At 44.2% G+C, this 21,437-nt stretch overlaps 1 protein-coding gene across 2 annotated transcripts in view; it reads left to right on the top strand.

Annotated features, from left to right (window-relative positions):
• The window catches only part of LOC147706551 (alpha-2-macroglobulin-like), a 150,397-nt gene extending 129,211 nt beyond the window's left edge, over positions 1 to 21,186 (top strand). For both annotated transcript variants that reach the window (XM_086933018.1, XM_086933019.1), the window contains exons 29-36: positions 236 to 465; positions 5,487 to 5,702; positions 6,620 to 6,744; positions 14,145 to 14,235; positions 17,122 to 17,190; positions 18,591 to 18,693; positions 20,099 to 20,140; positions 20,855 to 21,186. In XM_086933018.1, the coding sequence (XP_086789144.1) occupies positions 236 to 465; positions 5,487 to 5,702; positions 6,620 to 6,744; positions 14,145 to 14,235; positions 17,122 to 17,190; positions 18,591 to 18,693; positions 20,099 to 20,140; positions 20,855 to 20,880 (902 nt within the window). In that variant the 3' untranslated portion in view covers positions 20,881 to 21,186. The remainder of the gene's footprint in view (positions 1 to 235; positions 466 to 5,486; positions 5,703 to 6,619; positions 6,745 to 14,144; positions 14,236 to 17,121; positions 17,191 to 18,590; positions 18,694 to 20,098; positions 20,141 to 20,854) is intronic.
• The last annotated feature ends 251 nt before the right edge of the window (positions 21,187 to 21,437 follow it).

Raw genomic sequence — 21,437 nt, 5'->3', positions numbered from 1 at the left:
AAGTCCAGACTTATGCACCTTCAATACTTACACATTCTGATTGGGGTTCCCTTCAAAGCGTGACAAGGATGTACAACTGCGTAGCCACTACATGCTTGTACTGAATGAAATAGCTCAGAGACTAAAAGCTATGTTTGTAGGCATCATGCTGTAGATCTCGCCCTTCTCCCCTCTGAAGACACCTCACCAGTGTACAGACACCTTCTGATGGACAGCTCTCTTTTGACTCCTTAAGATGGATCTGTCCACTGGCACCGCACTCAAGATACCAAAGAAGAGGAGCCGTTTCCCTATTTCCGCTTCCGTCCACGGGCGCCCTCTGCTGAGGTTGAGATGACATCCTATGTTCTGTTGGCTCGCCTCGCCAAGCATCCCATTTCTCAGGAGGATCTCACGAAGGCTGCAAAGATTGTGCAGTGGGTGACAAAGCAGCAGAACCCCACTGGTGGTTTCAGCTCGACGCAGGTAGGGTGAGCCTGGGTGGGGGTGTTTTGGTAGAGTGTGGGGATTTTGTGTGTTGGTATGTGTATAGATGTGTGTTGCATGTGTGTGTGTGTCCGCATTTGAAAAGTTGGTTTCCATGTGAGTGTATATCGAGTGTCTGGGCATATAAGGATTTGCTCTACCTTTCACTTTGGAGAGGGTAAACTTTCAGAATTTGAACCCTGATGAATGGGAAAAGCCCCATAGGATTATTTTCTATTTCACTGAAATTGCTCTCTTGCCTCTGGGCTCAGTATTTGCTCTGCTCCCACTGTATCTTTTTTTGTTAGCAGTGCAGAAACTAGTACTTCCTTGCAAGGTAAAGTATGCTGTATGGTTCTGAGTAAAGTACATTAACAGAGGCAAACCAATCTCATCTCCACAATCCGGATTGAATCATGCAAAAGCCATAGTGGATGTGGTCTTGTCCTTGTCTCCTTCCATAATGCTTTGCTGAAACCTGGGAGGAAGAATTGCAGAGATTATTTAAATGAACCTGGAAGCATTGCTGGATCTCACAGGAACCCCTAAGGACTATAGCTAAAATGGGAAAATACTGTTTAAAATTCATGTGTCTGCAATCCAGGATTTTAGGCTTGATGGCTGTCTATCACACGTGCTGCATTGTGATCTATGTAACACTTTTTGAGTGTGTCTTGCTGTATGATTCTATGATTACATTGTAGATCCATAAGTGTAAATACTGCCAAAGTAAGTCCTGATGCACAGAAGCCATTAGTAACATAAACGATACTCATGAAAAAATAATCAAGATATATATGTTTGACTCTTACCTCATTATCGAAAGAAGGCTAGAAGCCTAATATGTTAGAAGCTATCAGGAACTGAGCAAATAATAAACAGTCTGCTAGGCTACAGCTCACCCTAATGATTGTTTTTTACCTGTAAATGTAGGCACTTTTTTGTTTCTTCAATTCCTCCAATGGGGGTAAAACTGTAAGCTGTAGCTGACCACATCTCCACAATCCAAAATGGCGACGCTACAAGGTTCCACTGAAGTATTTATCTTCAGAACAAAATGCTCCAAGCAGGTCAAACCTGGAAATCATGCATGGTGGTAGGAAAACATTTCCCAGATTCTTCTTTCTGCTGGAAATATCCTCCTAGCCACTTCTACAGCCCCAGGTCCTCAGAGTAGGCTTCAAGGTGCAGGCCTTGCTCTAGACAGGTCTCTCTCAGTTTCCAGTTTACCGTGATCAGCTGTGCCTACTGGGAATCAGGGACCCCTTCTGCCTTTTCAGTCCTGTAGTAGCAACCGGAGGCTCACCACTTAACGCTTGCAGAGTTGTTGGTAGTGAGGTGTCAATCTACGAAAATTAAAATCTGTGTCGCAGGGGGAGCCCTGGCTATCACAGCCGACTGGCTTAACCCTGTCCTCAATTCAATTTGGAATTCCTCACTCAGTTTAGGGATGCTCCCCTTTTTATTACCTATCCTGAAGAAGCCCAATGCAGACCCCGAAGTAGCCAGTAATTTTAGGCCAATCACCCTAGTTTCGGCTCCGGCGAAGATATTGGAGAAACTGGCCCATCAGCACCTGGCCAACTTTTTGGAAGCCAATGAGTTGCCACATGATTCTCAATCCGGTTTCCGCACTGGGTACAGCATGGAATCGCCTTTGATTGAAGTAGCAGATTCCATCCGATTGTCTGTCGATTGAGGCTCTTCGGTCATGCTGGTACTTCTCAACCTGTCGGCAGCATTCCATACTATGTCACACTCAATCCTGCTTGACAGGCTTAGGCAGATAGGCATCCAGGGGACGGCATTAGAATGGATTGCCTCCTACCTCCATGGCTGAGACCAACTAGTCTTTCTCCACCCCTACACCTCCTCCGCAAAACAGCTCAGATGTGGAGTTCCTCTGGGCTCAGCCTTGATTCCACTACTTTTCAATATCTATTTGATGTCACAGGCTGCTCCCGTTGCTAAGAATGGGGTGAAGGTGATATCCTACGTGGATGACACCCAGCTGTTGTTTTCTTTTCGAGATCTATTGATATCCGCTTTGGATTCATTTAGAGACTATCTCAAAACATTGCTACCTGGATGAACAGTAACTTCTTAAAGCTCAACGCCGACAAAACGGAGGTTCTATTTTTCAACCAAGCTTATCCCCCCGCCCACAGACCTCTGATGGCCTATTGAACTCAGCTCTTCACCAGTTCCTTAAAGATTCGGTATGGAATCTTGATGTCAAATGGGACAAAGACCTGACCCTATCGAGCCAAGTCCGTCAAGTCTCGGCGACCCGTTTTCGAAAGATGAGAACAATCAGAAAACTTCTTGACTTTGTCTTGGATGAAAGCCGTAGAACCGTTGTGCATGCTCTGGTGACCTCTCACCTCAACTATGTCAACAGCCTTTACCTGGGCTTGCCCAGGTGTCTGATCAGAATGCTGCAAATAGTGCAACACGCTGCTGCGAGGTTGGTCCGTAAAGTTCTACTCCACCATCATATCTCCCCACATCTCAAACAACTCCAATGACTCCCAGTCTCCAAGAGAATCGAATTCAAGGCCCTTACCAGTGCATTTAGGGCCTATCAAGGCAGGGGTCCTAGCTACCTAAGGAAGTGACTTCTCCCTTACCAGTAGGAGAGGTCTTTGCGATCCTACCACAGACATTACCTCACTGTCCCTTGCTTTTCCAAAGCCAGGCTAGGGGGTAGATCATTTGTGGTAGGAACCACCAAACTGTGGAATGACTTGCCTCTCCACCTACGCATGCTGAACTCAGAGCTGGAGTTCAGAAAGTCAACGAAAACCTGGCTTTTCAAGCTTAGGGTTTAGCAGCTCAGTCGTATCACTCTGAGGTCTTCTGCCTTAGCGCTCGGACACCTCAGCTGAGGTAGCTATGCCCTTTATAAATGTCCTTTATTATTTTTATTCTGTGCCCTAGCCAATAATTGAAGAATTTTCTACAACCAATCCTAATAACTTTCCTCTAAAATGACTGCTTCCTTTTTCAGTACTTCCCAGAATTCCTCATCCTAGATATTTCTAGACCTCTTCAAGCAGCAGGAGATTTGCACTTTCTTCTCACCACCACCGTGTAGGGATGAGGTTTCCTCCCTCCTGCCAATGGTGGATCTGGTTTTGCCTCCTACTAGGAGCACAGGCAGAAAGTCTAGACAGTTTCTAAGCATCAATTGTTTTGTTTCTTCACATCCTTATTTGGTATCTCCATTTTAAAAGTAAGAACTCAGAAAGCTGCAATTTGTGATGCCAGCTTTTCTTTCCCCCTCCCAGATGCCTAGCCCATGCCTAGAGCTCCATGTTTACATCACTCCAGCCTTCCTGCTGTCAGAGTATAATTTGGGTGGCATTAATACACAATGCAGGCCTCATATGCAATTACCTTCCACACCACTGGAGCATTTCTGCAATATCTACCATTATCTTCCCTGTAAATAAAATAAACTAGTTATGTGGAACAGTACAGTGTGCAGGGAGCAAGCTCAGTTGCTGTGACACTATTTAACAGTGTTATAGAGCACAGAGCATTGAAGCCATCAGAACTAAACAGATAAAGTGGGGAGGACACTGCAAAAAAAGATGTCCTTTCTTGCCCCACCCATCTATACAGTTGAACCATTGTTTGGGAATCTTATTTTGCCAATACCGTAAGGTTTATCAATGCTGCTTATTTCTTAATGCAGGAGCCCCTTAGAAGCTAGAGTGCCCCCAAAATATGCTAAAACACATAATCACCAGAATAGATCAGGGTGAATCAGAGAACATCCCTGTCACCATGAAGGTGAAAGTTGTGTCCCTGGGTGGAACAGGAACAGCATTCACCTTATCCCTATCTAGAACAGTAATCTCTTGGCCTCTAATTGAGGCTGAATCAATTTCACATTCGAAAATAATTTATTTAGAATCACAAAATGGATACAACCTGCTTCTTGTAACTGTCCTTTGCCTATAAGGATGCTTTTTTCTTCGGAGGCTGTTCCATACCTACTGTACTCATTGCTTTTGTGCACCAATGGTTTTCTGTGATCTACACAGTCAGTATAAATATATATGTACATAAACAGTCTAAAGCCCCTCTGTGCTACTGAATATTGGTTGCTCCTAGGAGGGTAGCTCTATGTGGATAGAGTAGATAGAGGGTATCTTTATGTGGATATACTCCTTTAGGATGTATGACGTTACACTGCATACTTTTACCACGCATGCCTTTACGACTCGGTTTTTACATCGTAAACCTTTACAACGCATAGCGCTCAAAGGTGCTGGATAGTGAAAAGTTTAATTTTCTATTGCAACACCAGTCCCCGTGGACACTAGGGAAGGTGTTGGATAGAAAATTAAACGTATTCCCTATCCTAGAGTGCCCCCCAGTGCAATGTGTTGTAATGGTTTGCGTTGTAATGCCCGCGTTGTAATGGTACTGCGTTGTAAAAGTTTTGTTGTAAAGGTTGTTCACCCCTCCTTTATTCATCCTTTCCTCACACTCTCTTTCCTCTCCACTCTTTTCCATTTCCTCTGAGATCAACACTGGTCAGACCTTATTGCTTTCTCTCCTTCCTGCTCTCAATTTCCCTCTCTGCTCAGTTTTTTTACCAATACCTCCTCTCTTCTCTCTCTTCTCATAGTACTTCTATTGTGGTTCTTCTCCAATTCTTCCCACTAGCTCTCTGCAGTACAGCTGTAATTATGGTCGCACATTATCCTTAAATATAACAATTGCATGTTGAGTCCATTATTGAAATGTGTGTCTGTGTTCCTTAGGAGGGATGCACACATCTCAACCGTTGTTGTTATGGGCAATGTGCTGTTGTACCTCTCAAGTGAGTAGTGCTCGGACTTTCCAATGGACTCCCAAGCATGGATAGCCCTCTCTCCTTTGATTGAAGCTATTTCACTTTACTGCCTCCATCAAAAAATGATCTATACAAAGGAATGAACCATTACATTGTTGTATTCATCACTGCTTCCTTGTCCACCTTTTCCCACATTCTCTGTTCACTTCAGGACACTGTAGTGGCACTCCATGCTCTCGCAACTTATGGCGCTGTCACCTACGTTAAGAACGGAGAAAGTTCTGTGACAGTGAGTCATGAAACCAAAGTCGAGAGCCACTTCCACGTAGATGATGGTAACCGGCTCCTGCTCCAGCGTGCCAAGCTTTCGCATGTGCCCGGAGACTATACTGTGGAGGTGAAGGGCAGTGGTTGCGTCTACACACAGGTGAGTCATTGCCCATGAGTGCAAAGGGAAGAGAGCAAAACCAAGCCTGGGCACTCTGGGTAAAAGTACTGGAACAACAATGCCCATTGCTACAATCTTGACACTTTTGTTAGGGTAGGTTAGAATGCACACATTTGTTCTTGCTGTCATCATGACTCCACCTACACAGAACAGTGTTAGACAAGTAGCCACTCTTTCAAAAACAATTGTGTGTTCGATGCTCTCAATCATTTACATAAAGATGGAGCGGATTTCACAAAAAACAACTAATTTGCATCTAGCAGTGTCTATTCATGCCCTCTTTGAGGTGCATGTCTGAGTGCTGCTCCCTGAAGCGAAAGAGGGAATTATTGAGTCACAAGGCGGAAAGGAGCAGGGAACAAGACGGAAGTTTGTGAAGACTGGTGTGATGGTAGAGATGGGTGATAGGGTGTTTGTAGAGGTGGCGATAGCATAAGGAAGAGGTAACCAGGGATTAAGTAAAAAGGAGTGGGATGAAGAAGTGTATTGTTTGGGAAGATGAGGATCTAAGAGTTGTGCAAAGATTAATATTTTAAAAGTTCAGTTTAAGGAGAAGTCTAGAAGAAGAATATTGGTACTCACTAGCATGGAAAATGGTTCTGCTCTTTTTATTTTGCTCTTTTAATAAGTGAAGCTGACTTGTTTAAGGCTTGCACTTGTTCATTTGTGCCTTACTGTGGGAGGCTCAGGGCCCTGGGAAACAGGTAATGATTCAGTGAAAGGAGGGACAAGAGACAATATTTTACTTCTCAGAGAGTTGGGCAGTCAGAAAGAGGCATGTGTCCAGATGATAGATTCCAGAGACAGGAGAGGCTCCACCAAGGGAAAGATTTGCCTAGAGCTGATGGACAAAAGGAGTCAAGAAGACATGGCTTGTTTCTGTAATTGTCTTTCAGTCCACCCTTCGATACAACGTTCCTCATCCGAAAGGAGACGCTCCATTTGATCTGCATGTCTGGACCGTACCTGATATCTGTGACCAGAAGTCTCAGAAGACCTTTGAAGTCCATGTGAACGTCAGGTAAGTTTGAGTTGGTTTGTCTCAGGGTAGGTTAACATCTTGCCTACACAGGAACACTCAGACTGCGGTCCTTGTTCTGAAGTATTTCAATGCCATCACAAGGTCAGGGGCAGTTTCCTAAGGGTTATCTCAGCTTACTAACAAAACTCAGTGTGCTATGGTGCTTCAAGCTTTGAGTCCACTTTTTAGTTTGAGTCCCTAATGGGAGTCATTGAGTCCACTCTGCAGTTTGAGGATCTGACTGGTGGCTTTGCAGTGCAGGAGACACATTCTACTGAGTCCAGTTTGCAGTTTGAGGAGCTGAAAGATGGCATTCACTGAGTCCACTTTGCAGACTGTGGCTCGGACATGTGGTATTGAATCCAGTTTGCAGTTTGATGATCTGACAGGCAGTTTTGAGTCCACTGGACAGATTGTAGCATTGACAGGTGAAGTTGGGTCCACTTTGCAGCTTGATGATCTGACTGAGGGTATTGAGTACTCTTTGTAGTTTATGCAGGTGACACTTATTATCAAGTCCAGGTTGCAGTTTGAGAAGCTGACAGATGGAATTGAGTCCTCTTTGCCGTGCCGCTATGGAGGGCCTTCCTGGTGGAACTGAGTCCACCCGACACACTGCAAACCTGATGGGAGGTAGTGAGTCAACTTTGCAGTTTGATAAGGTTCCAAGTGGTTTTTAGTTCACTTTGAAGACTGCAATCTGATAGTTGACATTGGGTCCAGCCTGCAGCCTAGCTACCTGGCAGGTTGCACTGAGTCCACTTTGTGGGCTGTAGGCCTAACAAGTTGTACAGAGTCCATTTTACATTTTAAAGTTCTTACAGAGGGCATTGGGATCACTGTACAGTTTGAGGACCTGGAAGATGGTATTTAGTCACTTTGCAGCTTAAAATTATTACAGGTAGTATTGAGTCCACTTTGCTAATTGAAAAGTTGATAGGTGTTATTGAGTCCTTGGTGCAGATTAAAGGTCTTGAGTACACTTGTCAACCTGTGGACCGGACATGGTATTGGATCCGGTTTGCAGTTTAAGGCACTGACTGGTGATACAGATTCCACTTAACAGCATGAAGACATGATAAGTTATACTGATGCAGCCTGTGGACCTGACAGGTGGTATTGAGTGCCCCCTGCAGCCTGTGGACCTGTCAAGTGGTATTGAGTGCCTCCTGCAGCCTGTGGACCTGTCAGGTGGTATTGAGTGACCCCTGCAGCCTGTGGACCTGTCAGGTGGTATTGAGTGCCCCCTGCAGCCTGTGGACCTGTCAGGTGGTATTGAGTGCCCCCTGCAGCCTGTGGACCTGTCAGGTGGTATTGAGTGCCCCCTGCAGCCTGTGGACCTGTCAGGTGATATTGAGTGCCCCCTGCAGCCTGTGGACCTGTCAGGTGGTATTGAGTGCCCCTTGTTGCCTGTGGATCTGGCAGATGGTCCTAGCTCTAGTTTGCAGTTTAAGGCACTGACAGGTGGTCTTGATTCCACTTGATAGCATGATGATGTGACTAGTGATACTGATGCAGCTTGAGGACCTCCAGGTGGTTTCTCCACACAAGTCCATGTTGGAGCATGTCACACACAGCTTTAAATGAGCGGTGCGGATTAAAGAAGAGGATCATGAAATCTGGACATTACCTCCTTCCTTCAGAGTTACATTCTAAGAACCTTTTTTTTACAATGGTGTGGAAATGGAATATCCTCCAATTTCTGAAGAAAATGCTAAATCCACAGAATTCATGAGCTTCGTTTTCTCCACGTTAGTGATAGTTTCAGTTGGACTTGGCCCTTCTGGCAGGTTCACCCCTAATCTTTTTGCTTTTAATATGTGATCTGTGTTGATGATTTTTGGGTCTCTGCACACTTTTTCCCTGTGTCCCAGAGAAAAGTTAGTGCGTGTAGTGAGGCTGGCCTGCCCTCCCATAGGGAAGCATGGGGAATGTCTGTGTCCCTGGTAGTTCCTGATGCGTGGGGAGTGCAGGCTCGAATTTGGTATGTGTGAACTCGTGAGAATGAATGCTTCACAATGATGTATGTGGCATGAGTGTGTCTTGTGCGGAAGTGCCACTTCTAGGAGTTGGCATATTAGTGTAAAATATGCCTGGCGTGTGATTGGCTGGAGCTGGCTGGTGAGCCTGGCTCCAGGAAGTCTGGATGGGTCTGCCTTGTGGTGAGTGTGAGATTAGCATGTTGATGGCTGGGGAGGGCTGCACCTGGTTCCTGATGGGGCTGGACTTTCCCCACACAATGCTGGCTCCGCCCCCCTGTGGTGCGACTGATGACCCTAGCCCTGCTAGTGAATGAAATGGGTGGTTGAGCTATCATTTTGCCGTCAGATTTTCATAATAGCACATCATTAATATAGCCTTATAGCCTGCAATAGCTGGTTAAACTGGCCATTACAGGGCGGAGCAGGACTTTAATGGCTCTTGTATGCTGCTACGTAGGCTATAAGGCTATTACAACATCCAGCCCCATGAGGACAGATTGTCTCAATTAAAAACAAAGGCCGTCCGAGAGACATAGGGCATAGAAAAGCCCAAAAACCAAACTCTGTGCAGGGTTGAAGATTTTAAATTCCTCTGAACACTCGTTTTGGGGAAAGAATACTCATTTTGGGGGGGAGAATCACCCCTACCTGCTCACTGCTGCCCACAGGACATTTTGGGATCCTTGGTGTTTCCCCCCCACCGCCGCTGAACTACAGGATAGCGGCCGCCGTGGGGTGGGGAAACTACATCCCCCAGACTCCTCTGCTGCTACTTCCGCGCCCGGAGGGGATAGAAAAAGGAGGACAACCCTGGTGGAGTGGGCGCTCCTCTGAACACTCGTTTTGGGGGGAAGAATACTCGTTTTGGGGGGAGAATCACCCCTACCTGCTCACTGCTGCCCACAGGACATTTTGGGATCCTTGGTGTTTCCCCCCCGCCGCCGCTGAACTACAGGATGGCGGCCGCCGAGGGGTGGGGAAACTACATCCCCCAGACTCCTCTGCTGCTACTTCCGCGCCCGAAGGGGATAGAAAAAGGAGGACAGCCCTGGTGGAGTGGGCGCTCCTCTGAACACTCGTTTTGGGGGGAAGAATACTCGTTTTGGGGGGAGAATCACCCCTACCTGCTCACTGCTGCCCACAGGACATTTTGGGATCCTTGGTGTTTCCCCCCCCACCGCCGCTGAACTACAGGATAGCGGCCGCCGTGGGGTGGGGAAACTACATCCCCCAGACTCCTCTGCTGCTACTCCCGCGCCCGGAGGGGATAGAAAAAGGAGGACAGCTCTGGTGGAGTGGGCGCTCCTCTGAACACTCGTTTTGGGGGGAAGAATACTCGTTTTGGGGGGAGAATCACCCCTACCTGCTCACTGCTGCCCACAGGACATTTTGGGATCCTTGGTGTTTCCCCCCCGCCGCCCCGGAACTACAGGATATTGGCCGCCGTGGGGTGGGGAAACTACATCCCCCAGACTCCTCTGCTGCTACTGCCGCACCCGGAGGGGATAGAAAAAGGAGGACAACCCTGGTGGAGTGGGCGCTCCTCTGAACACTCGTTTTGGGGGGAAGAATACTCGTTTTGGGGGGAGAATCACCCCTACCTGCTCACTGCTGCCCACAGGACATTTTGGGATCCTTGGTGTTTCCCCCCCACCGCCGCTGAACTACAGGATAGCGGCCGCCGTGGGGTGGGGAAACTACATCCCCCAGACTCCTCTGCTGCTACTTCCGCGCCCGGAGGGGATAGAAAAAGGAGGACAACCCTGGTGGAGTGGGCGCTCCTCTGAACACTCGTTTTGGGGGGAAGAATACTCGTTTTGGGGGGAGAATCACCCCTACCTGCTCACTGCTGCCCACAGGACATTTTGGGATCCTTGGTGTTTCCCCCCCACCGCCGCTGAACTACAGGATAGCGGCCGCCGTGGGGTGGGGAAACTACATCCCCCAGACTCCTCTGCTGCTACTTCCGCGCCCGGAGGGGAAAGAAAAAGGAGGTCAGCCCTGGTGGAGTGGGCGCTCCTCTGAACACTCGTTTTGGGGGGAAGAATACTCGTTTTGGGGGGAGAATCACCCCTACCTGCTCACTGCTGCCCACAGGACATTTTGGGATCCTTGGTGTTTCCCCCCCCTCTGCCGCTGAACTACAGGATAGCGGCCACCGTGGGGTGGGGAAACTACATCCCCCAGACTCCTCTGCTGCTACTTCCGTGCCCGGAGGGGATAGAAAAAGGAGGACAGCCCTTGCGTTGCGGGCTAGCGCGCGGGCTAAGCCCGGACAAAGGGCGGGCCCTCTGTGGCCCTCAGAGGCCTGAGGAGGACGGGACGGGCCACGCCACTTGGCTTTTCAAGAGGATGTAAAGCTACCGATTGACTTTCTGTACTGGACAGTAGTACGTGCTTAATAAACTTCTATAACTCTATTACATCCAAGCCATACTATGCCCCGCAATGGGGTTGTCACTAAAATAGCCCTTTGTTCGGATTCTTGCCCCAGGATGCAAAACAAGCACACAAATAGTAAATTTTTACCTACGCGTAGAGATGCTGATAAAAATAATTCCGACCATCTTATAGACAACCCAACTAGTAATCAATCCTCTCCACAAATAACCACTACAGCGTGTAGCCTCTCATTGTTGGAGGAATTAAACAGTCTGTGTAAGACAGGTATGTCCCAGCAGGATTACCCTCCCCTCCAAATAACATTAACCCGTTAGCTCCTAATGAGAGTGTGCTGGAACCCTTTTCCATTTTCACAAAGGCCAATACCCAAAGTATAGTACCCGTTCGGGCTACATCTGCCAAAAGGAAGCATGATGGGAGTCAATCTAAAATACAAAAACTACAAAAGGGGTCTCCAAGTCCAACTTTGCCCCCTTCCAATTCCCCCCCAACTCCAAAGGCGGCAAAAAAATTAGACGACCTAGCACCCTCTTCCCAGATGGCTTTATTGTCTATGATCGAACAACTGATCAAATCTATTATATGCCCCCTGGTTGACAAAATTAACACCTTGGGGGATAGACTGACAGGGATTAAGGAAACAATTACATTTAATTTGTTACCTTCTACTAATGCTACAATATCTAATCATCCCTTGTCAACTGCTCCCCCTAATGCGCCTAAACTAACCACACGAAACAAAGTTGCCCAAACCCAAGTACTAGTTCCCACTTCTTTGCCCTCAAACGTTCCTAAAGCCCCTCTTAAACCCACTATAGCGTACAATATTGTTCCCAGAGTAGAGTGCAAAAGGGTTTCTCAAATTCATCTACCTCCAGAGGGCGCTCCATCTCTTTCCAAACAGGGAAAATCAGAGAGACAACATGTCTTGTTAAATAAGGTCAAGTTTTGGCTATCAAAAAATTGACCCCTGCCCCATGATCTTGACGGCAGGATTATGAGCATGAGGAGAGTGGGCTGGCTAGGTCCCCTCCCAAAAGACATCACTGGTGACTTGGTACTAATAAGATTTAGGAGTAGACATATTGTTCCATACCTCCAAACTTGGCCATCCAAAGAAGGTGATGGCCCCATATCTACCTGGGATCTACACGATTTCTACCCAAGCACTTCATATATCCCTGCTCCCAGATTTGATTTACCGCATAATAGTCTTAAGTACTGCAACCCCTATCAACTTTCTTTCTGATGTAATGGAAGAACTGGTAACACGAATCCTGTAAAGTATGTTATTACCAAGATAGTTATATTCACAGGGAGAGCAAATGTTTTTAACTTTTAATCCGCAGATAATTTGTGCCTTCATATGTATGCTTTTTTTTAAAATCATGATTGTATTTTTAACTGCACGCTTTTATGATTTTAAACAAAAATTGAATAAAGCAATCTGAATTGAAATTACATATTTTCCAAACAATTTTAATAAAAATGGTACTTAAGGTCCCCATCCTTTGTTTAATTGAAACTATAGCCCCAAATACTAAAATTGGACACATGTTCATTGTTAGAACCATTACTGTGGGGCCTGTAGCTCCTCCACCAAACAGACGTGCACAGCATGCAATAACTCTAGCTGTTATTGTCAGTCTGGTCATAATCTGTTCTAAATGTGGCAGCTATGCTAGTTTTACATCCAAGGTTAGTCGTAGGTATAATGATGTAAACGTTCAAAGATTACGGCGGCTCACAGGGCCATTTCTATTAACTGTTGAGCAAACACAGCAACAGCTGTGGAGGGCGGCAGCGGTCAGTCCTTGGTGCTTCCTGGGCTTGGTCATGCTGTATTTACTTGTTCAGCTGAGCTGGGCACTTAGTAGAAATCCCCCCCCCCCCTTTCTTGCAAGGCTCCAGAGGAACCATGAGATACGGGAAGAGGACATAGGAGGGTTCCTATGTGCCCCGGTCCACAGCCTCTTCCTCTATCTCCCCCTATCCAAACCACACATCCTGAAGGGACAGGGACAGAGAGAGGCGGAGGATGTGGATCAGGACATTGTAATGTTGGAAGCAGATGGCCTGTACCCGTGTTTATAGATTGCTTTTGCTCCATTATCTTTAAAGGAGCTCTCAACATTCCAGTCTTCTAATATCATAGGAGAGTTATGTTCTGATTCACTTTTTCTAACATGAGCATGGCACCTGTGGCCATTTTCTATGGTAAGACCCCATGAGTGCAGAAGAATTGAGGTCTGACCTTCTGCTGGAATATCCTAGCAGAGGCTGAGGCCACTCTGCCACTGGGAGAGGCACCCCGCTGGCATCTCTTTGTAGGCAGTGTGACCACGCTGTCCCTCTCTATGGTAGTGTGTCATACACATAGAATGAGAGAGGCATACCACTGCCATCTCTTTACACACAGTGTGACCACTCTGTCCCTCTCTATGGTAGTGTGTCATAGACACAGAATGAGAGAGAATCCCCTCTGCAATCTCTTTACAGACAGTGTGGCCACTCTGTCCCTCTCTATGGTAACACGTCATAGACAAAGAGTGAGAGAGGCACCCCCCTGGTATCACTTTGCACACAGTGTGACCACTCTATTCCTCTCTAGGGTAGGATGTCATAGACAAAAGAGGAGAGCGACACCCCTAGCACATCTTAGCAGAGCATATAACCTCACTCTCTACCCCACGTATATTAAAATGTGATTATATTTAGTTTTATAACACACTGGAGTATCTAGCAACTGTAAATACAGTAGAGGAGAGAAGCAATATCATACTGTGAAATCTAATTAACTAAAACTGAGGTTCAAGTGTTAGGGGGTTCAATAGTCTTTTACAAAACATGACCAGTAAATGTACAAGTATCAGTGATTGGATAGGATTCTTTTCAATACAGTTCTTGGTAATTTGCTGTCAGAGCAATAGACACGCCTCTTCTTTTCCACTGTATGGGATGCCTGATCTGTTTGCTATGCTGTAAAACCCCTCTCACTTTCAATGTTCCTTCCAGTTACATCGGTAGACGTCCATCCTCAAATATGGCTGTCGTGGATGTGAAAATGCCCTCTGGCTTCATCCCTGTAAAGTCGACAGTAAAGAAGGTAACCTTTCAATACCAGTTTAATGTTCACTTTTTCAAATAATGGTTAGTAGAGTCATTTCTGGTTGTGAGTGCAGAATCACTGCATTCCAACACATGAATGGATAGGGAGTCTTTTTTAAGTTGGCATCATTATCTGATCATTCCAGGGGCAGATGCAGTGCTTGCATATCTACACTCTTCTTGGAAAGGTGCTGCGTTATTATACAAGGGTTCCTGTTTCCCTTCATGTTATGTGAACAACTTTCTATTCTTCCATGTTCCTGCATTTAAACCTGAAAGTTTCAGTCACTATTATTAATTTGTGGTTTTTAATTTGATCATTTAGATTTGTATCCCCTTCTGTTTTTAATCTAACATTCCTCAACCATTTGAGAATCTTGTTTATTAGATATTTTGGCATATTTGTTGGGCCTGAAATATTACTGACAGCATCAGGGCACCAGAAGAGATGGCTGGTAAGGACAGAGGGTACAGTAAGTTCAATAAGAGTTCAGAGGGGTACATTGGAGGTTGTGTGGAATGTTCTAAGGATTAACACCTGGACTTTGAATTGGTATCTTTCTCTGGCTGTACGCCAATGGAGCGCCTTCAAAACAAGTAAACAGCACTCCAGCCAGTAACTTTTGCTGCAAAATTCTAAAGTATTTGAAGTTTCTTGACAAGGGAAGAATTGATGATCTTGAGCATGGTTCAGGATCAAGACTGACTGGTTGATGATGCAAATATCATAATCAAAAGTGCGGTCCTTTATCTTGCAAAACCACTTTAATATGAAGTTTCTATGTAAAAATATAGGGCCCGATTCACAGAACTAACTTAAGACAAAATCCTAAACTTACTACTTTTGGTATTCACAGAAGGTAGGAATTTTGTCTTAAGTTTGTCTTAAGACAACATCCTAACTTAAGTCTGTCTTAAGTCTGTCTTAAGACAGACTTAAGACAAAATCCTAACTTCTGTGAATACCAAAAGTAGTAAGTTTAGGATTTTGTCTTAAGTTAGTTCTGTGAATCGGGCCCATAGAATTGATGCGTGACTCAGGGAAATGACACGCGCAAGTGAGGATCCAATTCTTTTACCCTTAGTTCAGAGCAAAATGTTGCATTACAAGATCACTTGAATGGGGAAGGATTTGCAGAAATTGATGAGATCCATAGCATAACCGAAGCACAGGAGTTTGGTTTTCACATAATTTAGGCAAAGTATTTTCTCATTCATCACTCTTAAGGATGAACGCCCTGAGAATACTGATATGGATCCAATATAAAGGTAATGCTTAAACCACTGAGTGGGGGTACTCTAACCTCAGATTTACAACAGTGGTAATTGTATTTGGATGTTATATATTGCCCTTGACAAGGCATTGAAGGGCGTTATGGCGAGAAGCCCGCTGATCCAGAACACAGTTAGTGGTTAATCTAGTGGTTATTGTTTGTTATCGTAATCAGTCATGGGCTCACAAAAAACTAATTACATGCATTTACTCCAGTTTCTTTGTGATGTATTAATTCCCAGGAGGTGTGATCATTAGAAGGGTTATGTGGTTTCAGGTAAATTATTGATGGTTTGTTAATGTCAGATTAAAGGGAGAAGGCTTTAAAGAGGAGTGATTATGAAATATGAAATAAAGTATCAGGCAGTTGCAGAATTAGAATAAGAAGGATTGAGGCAGGCAGGCATGAGACTGACAGGAGGCTGGACTCAGAAATAGAAGGAATGCAGAAAAGGCAAGCAGAGGGTCACTCTGAAGTAAGAAAGAAAGCTGAGTTAAAATGTTCTTGCAAGGTATTCGGAGTGTAGTAGAAAAAGGCTTGCTGACATAGAAAGCAATCGGAAAATGTAAGCTGGAGAAAGAAACAACATTATACATAGTGGTCCATATCCAGGGCAGACAGATTAAATATGTGACCCCCTGAGTGTACACATCATTGAAATCTTAAGAGCCTTAGTGGGAAGGACTAGGGGTGACAACATAGTTGATTCATTACACATCCACTGAGTCGAGAAGATGCTCTATGTGATGCTTAGATCTTCATGGAGTGCCATAATGAGCTGGACATCACACAGACTTAGTAGTGTGCATGATGGTTCTTCATTTGGAGCTTTTAAGAGGCAGGCAGGTAGCTGTGCAGGCACTAGCAGAGAAAGATACATAAATATCTTTACTTCAATTTATTAGGGTGTTACTTTCCCTGTCACCCATTATGTCTTTCTTTGCATTCCTTTCTGATTGCTTCTGTGCTCTATCATTGTTCTTGTTTTGCAAGTAAGATATGGATGATAATGTTTTTGTCCTTTTTTAGATGGTGATGTCTTATTTTCAACTGTGCTGTTATGCCTGCACCTAAGATAATATAAGATGAATGGCTTTGACCCAAGTTCCTTTATTTATTTATTTATTTTATTTCTTTCGATTTATATAGCGCGTTATAACCCAGGGGTCTCTAAGCGCTTTAAAATTTATGCAATTTGAAAGTGGGCCTTGGAAATGTTGAATCGTTTTAGGTCTCTCTCTATGCTTTCCTATGATACATGTGGGTACTGAAATATTACTTACAGACCATAGAACTTCAAAATCTGAATTTGAATGCTGGGTTTCCAAATTCATCGAAAGTGGCGATCTTGGCACACCATTCTGACTCCCAGATCCTCAGATTCTAGTTATTCAAAAGTTGTGTGTGATTAGAGAAAACTAACCATCTGCATGTAACATATGATCAGTAATCAAATCCAGTGCACACACCCCAAAGTTAGTCATAATAATTTTAAGTACCTAAGCAATCTCACAAGTCTGTGGTATGCCCTGAGCAGGTTTGTTTTTCCTTGTTATAGATTTGGAGTTCATTTTTGTTACCAATTTTCTTTCTCTACTATTTCCTTCTAGCTGAACACCCGGCATGGCTTTGGACGGACAGAGGTCCACCCTAACAACGCCATTATTTACCTGGAACAGGTAAGTATTTTTCAGTTCTGTGACTTAACTGTGGGCAACCAAGAGTATTTATTCATATTTTACTGTCAAGAAGGCACACAAGTGGATAGCCAACAAACCCTATTGCCTTTATCTTTATGAATACTATTTTACAAATGCATTGATGTAAACAACACTCATGAAACTAGAAGACAAACAAAATAGCAGTGTTGTGAGGCCCTGAGAGGCGGTTCGCTGAGCCACCAGTTCAGCCATAGATACGGCTAAATCTCCCTGGTGGAGGATCCCTCACCATATTTAGCGACCCCGGCCTGCTCGTTAGGGATCTCTAATCCCATCAGTACAGCCGGTTGCACGGTAGTTGCACTGAACGCAGAGAACTTTGCTGAAGAAGGGTCATATTTGTTTTGACCACTCAAAAAGGTGGGGGATTGTTTCTCAAAACAAATATATCATTGGTCTAGATGCACATGGAAATGTGTATCTAAAGATTGGGGCCATTAATAGATTTCCAACATGACAGACTCAGGCAGGGCAATATAGTGACTGTATGCCCTCCTAGGGTGGCGCGGATATGACTAATTCCTACCTGTTTTAAATGCCAAAGCCACATGAGGCACTGGCGCCAATCACTCAACATTTTCGGAACCTCTAAATTGAATGGGGGAGTAGATATTTTTGAGGATGGAGCATGTGTCATTTTTGGGGTGGTTACAGGATGGTCATCAAACTCTAAAAAATGTCCTAACAGTTTGTATTAATCATAAATTTGAACTTCAGGTATTTTTATTTATTTTTCATGTACTCATTTGTCACTGGTAAATTACTTTTGAAAAAATAACACACTGCTCCTGTGTATCTGTCACATGCACACTATTTATCATGGATAGGTTCCATCATTAGTATGGTAATATTTGGTAATTACGCTCAAGGGAAGAATAATGCCCCCAGAGACTGTGCTTATAGGTACACAGAACTGCTATAAGAGACTTGATCTGATAGATCCGGAGTGAAGAACTGTTTTATTTTGTTAAATACATATTGTTTGTTTTATTTTTAATGCTTCTTTTTTATGCAATGGTTTTTATTAACTAAGCATATAATAAATATTACCATACCATCATTAGACCACTACTCAATTAGAGGTTACCAAAACGTTATACTACAAGATAAATATCCCTTGAAATCTCATGCAAGAATTATTACGGGCAAGAAAGGAGTGACCCTCTGTGAGTCAGAATAGTTTCATATTCATTTAATTGCAGAACATATGTAAGTAATAACCACAGTGAATTCTGGCTTTATGAGCATCAAGAAGAGCGTCACTGGTAGCCTTTGCTTTACAAAATGAAAATGAAACAAACTGAATCCAAAAGCAAATTAAAATTATGCTGGCCTCCATTTTGTCTTCTCTTCTGTAGGTCTCCAATGCTACCATCTCCTTTTGGTTCTCAGTTGAGCAGGACTTTGAAGTGAGACACAGGAAACCGGCTATGGTCACAGTAACTGATTACTATGAAACAGGTAGATTTTTCTATTATTTCACTGGCTCAGGCCTTAGGGCGCCATTAATCTCCTTGTGTGGGAAGCAAGATACTGAATGCATCAAAAGTTTGATTTATGCTAATGACTTCAAGCAGAAGGTTGAAGGATATTGCCAGATGCAGGGTTGGTTGACTTTTACAAACACAATGCTAGTTTACCTGAATGCAAGGCCCTTAGTCTAGGAACCTTCTGAAGGCCGGTTTGTGATTTTGTTTGAAGAATGTTTGAATTTCAAAGAAACTTCAAGCAAAGTTACCAGTTGCATGCATTGGGCATCATTTCCATGAATCCCACCACTCACAGTGGTGTTGTCCTGTATACAAGTTACAATATCCTCACAAGACTCTAGTTATGATCATCTGATACCCCAGGAGTCGTCATCAAACAATAGCGATAAGTGGAGAGTTCTCCTGCTTGGGAGGGCTTCTCTGGTAATAGCTGCTTTCTCAAGTGTGGTGCCCAGTATCTGGAAAGGAGACCTCTTTTATCTTCTATGAACATGATTTTCTTTTTGTAATTATCCCTCCTTTGTTGTGCAATCCTAAAATATATGAAGTACCTGTTAAGCGTTCATTGATGAACTGTGAAGTGAGTGGCATTTTGTTTACTTGCTACGGGGATCTTTATGGAAGATCACCTGAGAGGTGAGACATCTGAGAGGACTGAGATTGTTTCATGAACCAGTCACACAATGAAGCTTCCAGATATTCAGCATTTTTGGACCTATGCAGGAACGTCAGATGGCAGATCTCAAATGTATCTGCTTTGACGTAACGCAAAATGATGACCCCCCCCCCAGCAGATTGTGAAGTGGGGCCAGAGTCTATGATATTTCAAAAATAGTAATTGGTCATGGGCTGAATTGGGGGTCCTCTCAAAGGCTGGGAGGCCCTGGAAGGTTAAGGGCCTCCCTAAGCTACAAAGGAAGCACTACCCTACCGCTTTAAAGGACTGTTGGATTCCCCCCCCCCCTCACCTCATAAAATTCATTTTTGTGTGCTAAGGCTAATTTTCTGCACTGTGGTAGAATAAATCAGAGTCATTATCCAATAGAACTAAAGAATATGGCATTATTTGCTATCTAGTGGTAAAATGTGCGAGCCCACCAAAGCTAAATGGAATGTGGGATGTATAACTCTATAAAGTTCATAATATTTACATGCTGAAATAGATAATATACTATCCACCCACTAGTAGGAGGACATGGTAGAACTGTATCGTGTTTGTTGCAGTTATAAGGTGTGTAGAAGTGGTGCATGTGATTGCTAAATCTATTGCTGAAAATTTCTTTTGTACAGATGACCAACTCGCTGAAGCAGGAGACAAAACCATGCTTCTTTGTTAAATTAATGACCCGCTTCTCTTTGTTTGCTCAATCTTTCAGATGAGCTTGCTGTGGAGGATTACAGCGCCCCCTGCAATACAGGTATGCATTTGGTTAAAGCCTGAAATAGATAATGAGAGCATGATGCTCTGGTTAGGTGTATAATACCTAGATGATGCCTCAGAGGCTTTTTAATTGAGAGGTCTTTAAACTGTGGGATGGGAAACCCTTAGAGAAGGCCTGGGAAGAAATGCTCAGGGTGTCCACTGCTCTAGCAAAACTGAAAAGTGAAGTTTACTCAAAATGTGCCTATGAAAGGGGTTTTAGTCGTGTAATACATGTAAAGACCTCTTGCACGCTAAGGTGGAGGTGAAGGGTTTCTAGATGTCAGAGTCATGAGAGGGCAATACTCTTCTACTAAAATGTATGTATCCGACATGTCTGATGACCAGCCTATTCTGAAAGGCCACCCTTGGGCATCTGCCTGATTGATGATTGTAGATCTTGGGTAGCGGGCTTGATTCCTCCTAGGAAGAGTTTGGAGATCAGGTCCCAGATCTAGAATCGAGTTTGTGGTTTTGTTTAGTCGTAACCAGTGAAGGGCATGAAGTGCAGTGGTGATATGATCAGAGTGGCAGAGATTCAAGATTAGGCATGCCACAAGGCTCTTGGCACTCTGCAGTCTGCTGATGGTTTTCTCTCATAATCAGAAGTAGATGCACTTACAAACTGCCAAAAACATAACATTTGCCACAAACAGGACCACAATCGCCATTAAGAAACTCACCCTTCTTTACATGCCTGTCTTTTCTCTAGATCATGTGAAGGAGGCCCATCACTGATGCTATGTATTCAATAAGGGGGATCAACAAGTGGAACACCTGACACATGCATGAGATGCTGGCAATACAACCACACCCGCAGGAGGCGAAGAATCACTTTCTGAAGCTCCATAAATCTCTGACAAAAAAGCAAGATGTTCTGCTGCTCAGTTGTTTACGGACATGTTTTCTTTGTATTTTTAATGCAATTATGACCCTTTTCCACCCTCACTTCAGTTGTAATTTGGTGGCTGAATAATGTTTGTGCATTTCCCAGAATAAATTACCAGATTTTTTTACCTAAATAAGTGGTAAAAACAGTGTCAATGATTTTCTCTTGATATTATTGATGTTTAATGCATTGCAAAGTGTCACCTAAAACCAGAAATGAAGGGATGAAAAGGTAATTGGATTATGACTAACTAATATTGGTAATGTGCCATGAATAATTGCATTGATCATGATTGTCTGTCAGTACTGGTACTGAACGCATGAAGAGTTAGATAGTCCTCAGCCTTCAATGTTAGACACATCACCAGGTACATTAATAATTTTCCTCTTCCTTTATGACTGCACAG

Source organism: Lissotriton vulgaris, chromosome 7 (genome assembly GCF_964263255.1).
Source record: "Lissotriton vulgaris chromosome 7, aLisVul1.2, whole genome shotgun sequence".
NCBI classification, from domain to species: Eukaryota; Metazoa; Chordata; class Amphibia; order Caudata; family Salamandridae; genus Lissotriton; species Lissotriton vulgaris.
The sequence above is the reverse complement of the archived record's forward strand: the minus strand, read 5'-3'. Positions and strand labels throughout refer to the sequence as shown.